This window comes from Benincasa hispida, chromosome 6 (assembly GCF_027475165.1).
Source record: "Benincasa hispida cultivar pf3 chromosome 6, pf3_genome.v1.1, whole genome shotgun sequence".
Lineage (NCBI taxonomy): Eukaryota > Viridiplantae > Streptophyta > Magnoliopsida > Cucurbitales > Cucurbitaceae > Benincasa > Benincasa hispida.
In genome coordinates, this window is record NC_143483.1 from 11,217,955 (window position 1) to 11,229,161 (window position 11,207).

Consider the following 11,207-nt stretch of genomic DNA (forward strand, 5'->3'; position numbering starts at 1 on the left):
TCATCAAATCAACTGTGTTTATTAAATGCACTAGCAAGTAAGATTCAACTTTAATATGAAGACAATATAGAAAATATCAAATTCATAACACAAAATACAAAATGCATCCTTATTTGTAATGCTCTAGTGTCTAAATAGGACCTCTAAAACAGCTACAATAAATTGAAGGTTATACAAGTTCATAGAGAAGAACTATGAGATTAAAACACAACAATGGCGTCAAAGTTTCAAGCTTCGACAGTGTTACCAAGGACAAAAGAGAACAGCTCCCGAACAGGGGAAAATTCCACCAACCCAATATCAATTGCATACCCGGAAACTGGTAGCTTCAAATCCCTTAGAACACAAAATGCCTCAGCCATTCGAGCCTTGGGCACCTCCTGAGCAACAGCGCAATGGGGAATCCACGAACCAAGGCGATATTCCTCACCGATTTCAATTCCTTCTTTCCTCATTGCGTCGCACAATTGGGACTGGAATTGGAGAAGTGAAATCGAAGGCGCTGGACCGAGGAAGAGAATGTTGCTGTCACTGGGAAGGCTGCCAATTGACGATAAAGACAAGGGCAAGGGTTCTTGTTTAGAAGCGAAATTTTTAACAATGGATTCAACTTTTGTGGGTTCGAGAAAAGGGGTGGAGAAAAGGGTAATGTGAGGACGTGATTCAATTTCGATGAGTTGGGTACTAATTTGACGGCGAGCTAGTACATTCCAAGCCTTGAGAACTTGATTTTCAAGTGCCGGATCGAAATAGAGCTCGATCGCAAACCCTTGTGACATCGCCTTAGAACTCAAAATTCTTGAAGTAAATTAGCGAAATTAACAAAACCCAGAAACCAATTTTTCCAATTTCCAATTACAAGAGAAGATCAGGGCTATATGAAATGGGAAATTCAAAACCCTAGAGATACAACACAAAAAAGAAAAACAGGAGAAAACAGAAACACCCAGAAGAAATCAAAGGACCCAGATGCCAAAAAACCTATAAAAATGCGAGAAAGAGGTAAAAGAGAAACCAAAAAAAAAAAAAAAAATACAAATTTGAAGAAAGTGAAGAGTTTAAGAAGGTGGGGAGATTAAGAAATGAAAGAACACAGGCAGCTAAAGTGGTGAAGTGAATTTAAAAGTGGGAACGAACGGGGAAAGAAAGAGGGATCAAAGGAAAAGGCTCTGCAAGAGATCTTTCAAGCTGCAAAGCCACTTGGTAGGGGCCGAACCAGATTAGATGTCCTCCGAGTGGATCGAAACGAGGAAGACAGAGGAAGGAGGCATAGGCCGGCCCGCTTAAACGACCGAGCCAACCAGCGTTGAACCTGAATCCCTTAGACCAAATTTTGAATTATGATTTACCCTTTTTTATTTTGGTATCACTTGTGTCCGAGGTTAGCTTACACCACCTCAACAAATCTCATATATAACCTGTGAGAAATTTGTACGGATGATCCATTTTTTGGTTTCAAAATGTCAAATGACCAATTTTTAAAAAATAATGTCAATTGACACATCATTGTCATACCAAATTACGTAAATTGCCCTCACAAGTGCCTCACGAGGTAAGTCTCGCTCTCGTCTGATTAAACATTCTCGCTCTCGCTTGAAATTTCCTAGTTTGATGTGATTGCTCGTCAGAGTACGAATGATTTGACAATTTTCACTACGGAAGCCTCAAATCAATAATACCTAAACACAATACAATGGTGATTTCTTTAAACTCTAAACTTTATTTCAACGGTGATTACTTCTCTGGTTTTCGATGGTGTTTTGTTGAATGGAGATTTTTCGAACGGAGATTTCCAAGATGAGGCTTTTTCAGAACGCAACTGGTTTTTTAGAAAGATGTTTCATTATTTTGAGTCTGTTTAATTATTTTTGCTGTGTTATTTCTGGAAAGGTAGCATTACAAAATTTTGTATTGGGAGAGAGAATAAGAGAGAGAGCGAGATTAAGAGAGAGCGAGATTACGAGAGAAAGTGAGATTAAGAGAGAGTGTGAGTACACTTCAATTGCTTGTACAACTTAATGACAAACATTCTCTTGCTTTGTAGGATGACAGAAAAGTGTTACTTATTCGATATGGAGGTGATTGGGATGAGAATGAAAGTTCGTATATTGGGGGAGAGTTGTCAATAATCATTGTGTTTGTTTCTTTGAAGTATGAAAAACTTAAATCTCACATTTACAGGGTTACAAATGTCAGTTCTTCAGAGTTTGATCTTATACTGAGAGTTAAATATAAGCTTGAATATGAAGTCCCTCCACAATACATAAGGAATGATGATGATGTTCGCTTCCTTCTTTTCCGAGAATACCTTAGTAGACGTCAGTTATTTGTAGCGCTGAAATCGAATCAAGACGAAAATATTAGAATGGGGTTTGGAAATGTGAGTTATGATGATACGACTATGGAAAGATAATACGAGAAATCATATCAGTTTCGTCAGGAAGAGGATGATATTCCATTGTCTACCAACATTATACCATCAACATTATCACTAGACAACGACCACACTAATCCAACAAGATTGAATTCAGAATTGGGCAGTACTTCAATTGTTGGTAATGAGAGACCATCTAGATTCAACTATATGGATTGTGGTCATCCAAAGCAAAGTTGTGGTCCTTCAGTAGATGTTAATGAGCAACCAACAAGATTGAATGAAATGGATCATGATCATGGAGATGTGTGTTGTTCTACAGCAGCTGCAGTGGTTCCACCATATGTGTCTTCAAGTTATAGGGCAGAGTTGATTATGCCTGGTACCTCTTCATCTGGGACAGAGGACGTTGAAGTTAGTCAACTATTTTTTAATAAAAATGACTTGAAAATAAGATTATCTATTTTGTCCATAAAAAAAAATTTTGAATTTAGGGTCAGGAAGCCAACCAAATCTCTGTTCACTGTCAAATGTATAGGGGAGACTTGTAAGTGGAGCCTTCGTGCAGTGAAAATGGAAGGGTTTGATATATTCAAGATCACAAAGTACTGCAGTTCGCACACATTTCCATTAATTCTGAATCACGATAATAGACAAGCAACTGCTACGGTTGTTGGTCAGTTGATTAAAGATAAGTTCACAGGAATATGACATATTTATAAACTTGTCATATCGTTGAGGATATAAGGAGAGATTATGGCGTGAACATAAGTTATGATAAAGCATGGCGTTCAAGGGAAAGTTACGTATGATGTCACTAGAGGTACTCAGAATACTCATACTCCATATTACATGCTTATGGAGAAGCATTAAAAATAGAGAATCTGGGTGCAGCCTTTGAAATCGAACTTGAAGATGAGGTGCATTTCAAGTATATGTTTATGGTATTAGGGTCTTGTATTAGAGGTTTCACAAGCTGTCGACCTGTGATAATTGTTGATCGGTCGCACTTGAAAGGAAAATATAAAGGCACCATGTTGGTTGCGGTTTCTATTGACGGGGGAACAATAAATTATACCCACTAGCATATGCAATAGTGGACAATGAAACCGATCGATCATGGAAATGGTTTATGTCAAACTTGAAATGCAGTATCGGAGAACCCAATAATCTGGTGTTTGTGTCTAATCGGATGGTATCTATCAGCAATGCTATTTGTGCATTTTTTCCCACGACATTTCATGGATTGTGCACATGGCACATAGAACAAAATCTTGTTACAAACTTTAAGGATAACTTGGTTGTTGGAATGTTTAGAGATGCAGCAAGGGCATTTCGCATGACAGAGTTCCAAACAAAATGGGACGAACTCTGTAGTTTTCGAGACGGTACTATCAAGAAATATCTGAAAGACATCGGTCTTCAAAGGTGAGCATGGGTTTACCAAATAGAACGGAGATATAATAACATGACATTCAACAGTGCAGAGTGTTTCAATTTGTTAACTAAAGAGCATTGACTATTGCCCATAGTATACTTGATTGAACATGTTAGAGGAATGCTCCAATCGTGGTTCTACGAACGGAGGAATTATTAGGCATCTCGAACAATATTGCACTCTAACTACTGTAAAACCCGATTGGCAAGTGAGGCCGATAAGGGCAGACGATATCGAATTGAGCCTATTGATTGTCATCGGGTCCACGTGCAAAATAATCGATTAGACGGTTTTGTCAATCTTCACACGAAGGAATGCACGTGTAAGTAATTTGACTCACTTGGTATCCCGTGTTCGTATGCAATTGTTGCTGCCAAGGAACGAAATATACCCATTCAGAGTCTTTGCAGTCGATTTTATACAATGGACTCTCTAATGACTACGTATGCGGAGCCTATAAATTCACTTGGGCAGATATCTGAATGGAAGAGACCTCCTGGATATGTAGAAAAGACTGTCCTTCCTCCGAAGTTTGTGGCACAAGCCGGGCGACAGAGAGTAAGAAGGATACCATTTAGAGGAGAATTTCGCAGACAAACGAAATGTGGTCGATGTGGGAATTATGGGCATAACCGCCAAAATTGTAGCGAACCGCTCACAACCATGCGACGTGTTGAAAATGCCAGAAACCGTGACACAAACACCTCTCATCTATTTTAGTTTATAACTAACTTGTAACATACGTCATCTTGTATACTCTCATATTATCTTGTAACAGTTTGTTGGTATGTGTTATAATACCATTGATTAGTTTTTCATACATCATACTTGTAACATACTTCATCTTGTAACATATTTTCTAGTTTTTCATACTTGTAACATACTTCATCTTATAACATACTTTCTGTAAACAAAAAACAATAACAAGCTGGAGTAAACAAAAAACAATAATAAGCTAGAGTATTTCTATAATAGCAATCTTCATGTTGTAACATACTTTTTATTTTTTTTCAAAGTCTCGCTCTCTCAATCTCACTCTCTCTCAAAGTCTCATTCTCTCAATCTTGCTCTCTCTCAAAATCTCGCTATTTCAATCTCGCTCTCTCTCAAAATCTCACTCTTTTAATGTTTGAACTTTGAATCTTGAACTTTGATATAATGTTTTATATACCATTGATATAATGAAAAGAGCAGTAGCTCAATTATACATGTTTTGATAAAATGTATAATATTGAACTTTGAACTTTGAACTTTGATAAAATTATTTTATACATGTTTTACATACATAAAACATACATGTTTTTACATACACAAAAAATATAATAAAAAATACAGAGTGTTCGCCCACAATTGACACACTAACTACATCCTATATTCACTCATTTTCTCCTGAGTGATTACAGACGGATCAACACCAGTCACCAGGTGTTCTAGTAATTTTATTGCAAAGATGCCACAATCAAGCGACCCTAATCAGTCAAGTCAACCATACCTAAGGATTGGTGAAAGACCCTCAACGGTCCACAGAAAAATTATTGCTAATTGCCCGAAATGAAAAGCAAAAATATTATGATGGACCTGATCTATAGTTAAGGGGCAATACGTACCAAAAGGTTCAAAGAAGGAATGCGCATCAGTCGAAACACTAACGCACTCCTCGAGATACGAATGAGGCTTTGGATTACTACCCCTTGATCACTTACACTACCCCAAACATCTGACTACATTTTCCAACTGAAATGGGGAGTAGTTCTCATAAGATGACTCTGAATCTTGTCTAGGAGGTGACTCTTTTTAGGCAGTCTACTTGATTGAAGGCTTCTTTCAGGAGGGTATCTTACCACTGAAATGAAAGCTTTCAAGTCAGGAACCAATGGTACCATCAACATCAAAGAATCCTGCAAACCAGTTTGATTGAGCATGAAGTGTAATAGGTAGAATTACAGGGATATCTAGTACTTGACAGACCGGTAGCTCTACTAAGCGAAGAACCGCTCACTGTCTTTTCTTCCTGAGTCATATGTGCTGGTAGGCGATCGTGTTTTTTACAGGATTTCTCGTTACTCATGTCAGCATTCTCACTTCTTACAGGCTCGCTCTAGTGCAGAAGTCGAGTAAAGGGCTCTTACTGATACTACATCAGAGATTATTTTGTTCGGATGGTTACAACAAGATATGGGATATGAAATCCTATTTTCTTGCAAGACCCATTCAGATAAGGGAAAACTCTAGAGATTGCTTCAGCTGCAGAACAGGAGCTCATGTGGAACCTTTTCTTTCTGGCGTAACTGCGTCAAAGGCATAAGAAAAGAAAGCCCTTTTTCACCTTTCCTTCTTAAATTATCGATATGATCTGATTGACCTGGGGTCTGTTAAGAGATAGGCGAAGAGTCTGACGAGCTGAGAAAAGTTGCTATGCGCTGGCGGCTGGAGCCTGACATTCATTTCTTCATTCATATTCATAGCTTAGTCTACTAAAATCAAAGGGGGACCAGCCTAGGGCGGATTCTTTGAAGAAAACAAACTTTAGGAAAGTGGTTCAAAAATGGAAACGAACCGGAATAACGTTCGATCTTGTTTCTAGATTAAGTGGAAAAGGGATATAAGATGTTCGTTCTATTCCGGTCGAGCACTCTCTTTTCTTTGTCAAATTTCATCTTACCAAACAAGACTGACTTCTAACCAACCCCAGATATGGAAATGTGCTAAACTTGCTTTCCTTTCTCATTAGCTTGGACTTCTTTGGCGATCGTGAAGTCACCGGATGAATTGTCGAGTAGATTGATCAAATCCGGACACGGCTGAGCTCTCTTCCAGATTCAATTATCGAAAGAAGAGGGAGATCTCGAATGGGGTTCTTCACGAAGTTCGAAAGAAATGAATAAAAAAGAGTTTCTCTATGGCCTCTGTGAACTTATTCTTTATAGTCAATATGGCCAATTTGGGTACTAGTAAGCGACAGAAGCAAAGTTATTCGATTTTCTTTGAAGGCTTCTAAAGTACTAGCTGTCTACGCGGCGAACTTGATTTTACCAAAGATGATGAAAACTTGAATTCCCAACCATTTATGCGTGTGTTGTATGTCGACGTTCATAGGTCGTGAGATTTTTCAACGGGATGTGGATAGGTTCGGCTTTGAATGATCCACATCACAGTAGTGAAGTAGGGATGGTACTGTAATAGTCAATGGCTCCTGCCAATTCACCAGTTTTTTCATTGGTGTGTATGACGGAAGTGAATCGAACACGAATATGTGGCCTCTGTTAATGTCCATTGCAAGGACCATCCAGTGCTCATCGATATTCATTGCTGTATAAACGAAATCCACATCTGCCCATTTGACATCGAATTTATCGGTGACGTAGCCCGTGTCTTCATCCTTCCATGCTAGGGCAGCGTCTAGTCTCGTCTTATTCTTTATTCGTTTAAATACCCTGCCACGAGCATTAAGGTGACTTTGCCAAATAAAATGAGAAGTTAAGTAACAAAATATATCATAGTAAAATGACTCTGCACAACAAAATATATCAAAATTTATCGTTACACTAATTGGCAAGATAGTGAACTTGTACATGCACATGTCAGGCCGAGTATAAAATTTTTCTTTCATAAAATAAAATAAAGTATTTATGGTCTGCACAAAAAATTACTATGTCAATAAAAGTACAAGATATCCAACTGTAAAGAAGTCAAGACTAGGAAACTTACATTGCATTCGACCCACAAACTTGGGGAAATCAATTCCTTGAAGAATTGCTTGGAAGGTGGTTTAAAGGAATTCTCTTGAACCTCGTTATCGGTATTTTTGTCTGAGATCCAGCCCATCATTTATGTAAAAATATTGTGTGGAACATCATATGCTACATTGTATGCGACAATCACTCTAGATAGTGACGTAGCTACACCTGGGACAGAATGCTTAACCACACTTTTATTCCTTACTTGAGCTGGAGGTGTATATTTACCAACAACTTTCCTCTTATGAGTAGTTCTTTGAGATTTCTACATAAACAGATAACAAAAAATTACTCATCAAGAAATATAACAATATAAACAAAGATTACTGATCAATAAATTACTCACTAGTGTAACTCCATCTGTGGTCGTAACAATACCAGAAGTGTCAGTCTTTAGGATGTCAGACATGACAGCCTCTGTTTGTGGGATCTCGGCCTCTATAGGTTCTACGTCAGTGGGTGATGTTGTGGTAGTATCGGGCTTTAGAGAGGGGATGTGAGTAGGTGAAGTGGTAGTATTTTGAGGCTCTACAGGAGGATGAGAGTATCAAAGGCAGTCACATTAGTGGTATCGGGATCCCGAGATGAGATGGGCGACCTTGTTGTCTTCTCATTCACCGTGGAACACTTCAATTAGTAAAGTAAAATGATGAGTTCATGAACACGTAAAGACATAAAATGATAGTAAATGCAAACCTTGCACATAGACTGCAACAATGATAGGATGGCCGACAGTTGTCCTTTCATGTCTATTATGTTTTCCTCCATATTGGATACACGACTATCTAAGCTCTATATATGACCATGCAACCTCGATGGTGAGCTGTCAATGATCCGCAGGTACAATAAATAGAATCATTGGGTTTGGCTCTCTCCCTGTGAGCAACACACTCAGGACACTTCTCATCCATAGATCGCTCTCTAGGGAGTTCGCAAGATGAACATCAGGTGGGTTCAACTCATCCTCATCGTGTACGTCCCCCACCACATCATGGAACATATCATCACTAGGTGTGTATGTCCCTCCTTTCACCCTTCCACTTCAGCATCCTAGTGCTCAGAATGCTCGTGTTCATCCCCTTCCTCCACCCTTCCACATTCATCATTGTCATCTCCACAATGATAATCACTGTCACTTTCACTTTCAGAACTACCCCCACTACTCGACCTATTGCCACTTTCAGCACTATCATCATTGACACCTAGATCAAATATAGGTCGTCTTTCCACTGGGGTATCTCGAAACTCCCTGTCAGCGTCTGTCATGATAATACCCTCTTTAACCTTTATCTGCATTAACAACCTAGTAAATTGGTTAGTGTCAATTTAACAACCAAATAAACATATTATGCATAGAGTAAACGTACATTGTTAGACTCGAATATCTTTCTCTCGAGTACTTTGAAGGATACTGAGTGGGAGTATGACCATCATAATATGCGAGGTAAAGCCACTTTGCTCCTTCGCTTTGTAATGTTCCCAGCTATTGATGCAACTAGGATCCCATACGTCCATACCTAAACAAAATTTAACATATATTAAGAATAACAGTAATGTTAAATAAAACAACACAATTATTATGTTAAGCAAATTTACCTGGAACGCTTGTGGAAATCCACGCAAAGAGTACTTCACAATGTGATTTTTATTTCCTTTCACCTTCGTCTTGTATAGACTACTCTTATCATTTAAGGCAGTCTTTAGGGCATCGAGTGTCCTCTCCCAAATAATGGTATCCCAATCAAGACTGTTGTAGTACTTTATGTTTTAAACGTCCTTAAAACGTTTGAGGTCCACTGTATTTTTCTGTTTGTTCTTTCCCATCATTGAAACCTCAGTATAATAGATACTGTGATCTTCACAGCATCCTCATCATTTTCAAACTCCAACTCCTTGTATTTTTCTTCAAGTAGACGGACATGTAAGGTGTTCTTCGTCACTCGATTACCAAAATACTTGATTGCAAGTTCATACGAGGACTGCTCATTCTGATCAACTCGTGTTGGGGATCGCCACAAACCAGTCATCAACAAAAAATCATCCTTAAAAAAAGTGACGACCTTTCCATAAACAGAGAATGACATTGAGTCAGATCTCGTCTTCTTCACTTCTCTCAGCAACATATGATGGATAATTGGGTTGTTAAACACCATGTCAACGTCTACAAATTGCCCAAAAATTGTTCTCTTGAACATGTTTAACTACTTTGGGGTAAGCTTCTCCTTCACAATCTTGTTTGCATTAGAAATGTGGGCCAAACTCGTTACTTGACCGAAAAATCGATCGGCTACGAGTATTCTGAAACGTGTTGCCATTTTAAATCACTACTGCATGAAATAAAGATTCAATTAGTAAACTCATTCAGAAAAAAAATTGTAAAAAAACATTTTGTTTAAATTTCACTGGTATCGCTCTTACTGGCATCACTCTCTATGGTATCGCTCTCTTTGGTGTCACTCTCTCCGATGTCGCTCTTTTCAGTGTCGCTCTTTCTGGTGTCGCTCTCTCTCGTAACTCTCACTTATCTCACTCGCATTCTCTCTTTTTATTCATCTTCAATTACAGAACACATACCAAAAAAAAAAAAAAAAATCATAGGCTCACAGTATTTCTAAACCTCAGAACGACTGACTCTTTCTGGTGTTGCTCTTTCTAGTATCGCTCTCACCGATTTCACTCTCACTTATCTCCCCACAAACTTTTTTTTACTCGTCTTCAACCACAGAACACATAGAAAACCAAAAAAAAAAAAAAAAAAAAACCATAGGTTCACAGTATATCTAAACCCAGAACGACCCATAAAACCCCATTACCGATCAGTTTAAGACATTTTCAGGCACAAATTGAAAGATTTACAGATTAGATTCGATTTGTCAGCGACAGTAGAATCGTTTGCAAGCCGAAATGATGGATTCTAAAGAGTTTTTAGTTTATGAGCGATACGAGGCCGTTAGCTTGGGAAATTTGAATGAAGAGTTTTTAGTTTTGGTTGGTTTTCAATAAAAAGGTAAGAAGACGAAGAGGTAAGGGCAATTTATGTAATTTGGTATGGTTATGATGTCAGCAGATGGTCAATTGACATAATTTTTTAAAAATTGGTCATTTGACATTTTGGACCTAAAAAATGGGTCGTCCGTACAAATTTCCCATAACCTGCCTCACCCAACATTTTGCATAAAAAAGACTCATAGATATTAAATCTTAATTAGTGGTCACCACTAATGGGACCTATAATTTTTTAGTTCTTTAGTTCTTTATCGAGATGTTGATGTCAAATTTAAAGAGAGAATATTTATTCCGAGTATGGAAGCTAGAGAGTTTGAGAGTAAAACTCAAGTTATCTCCTATGAAGTTATAATGATGTATTTATAGAGAAAGTTAACCTAGGGTATTTTCTAGGATTTTCGAGTCACCTTAGAACAACTAGATAACCGATCAGGCCAAGGGTATGCTCGGTTTCATGTTTGGCTAGGGCAAAAACTGAGCATCTTCCTTAGGCCATATCTTGGGCCTAAAATGTTACTTTGGGTTGGGCATGCGTAAAACATGGCCCGTTAGCCATTTGGTAAGGGTTGACCTCGACCTTATTCGAGGTCGAGCATCTTCCATAGGCTATATCTTGGGACTAATATGCTATTTTGGGCCGGGCATGTGTAAA

At 38.3% G+C, this 11,207-nt stretch overlaps 1 protein-coding gene across 1 annotated transcript; it reads right to left on the reverse strand.

The window, feature by feature from the left end:
* Positions 1 to 1,321, reverse strand: LOC120080080 (RNA ligase/cyclic nucleotide phosphodiesterase family protein). The gene has a single exon (XM_039034635.2). The coding sequence runs from the start codon at positions 777 to 779 to the stop codon at positions 228 to 230; it is 552 nt and encodes a 183-aa protein (XP_038890563.1). The 5' UTR covers positions 780 to 1,321; the 3' UTR covers positions 1 to 227.
* Positions 1,322 to 11,207: the final 9,886 nt, after the last annotated feature.

Excerpts from the sequence above, each read along its gene's own strand:
- LOC120080080 (XM_039034635.2), bottom strand. The coding sequence starts at position 779 with ATGTCACAAGGGTTTGCGATCGAGCTCTATTTCGATCCGGCACTTGAA.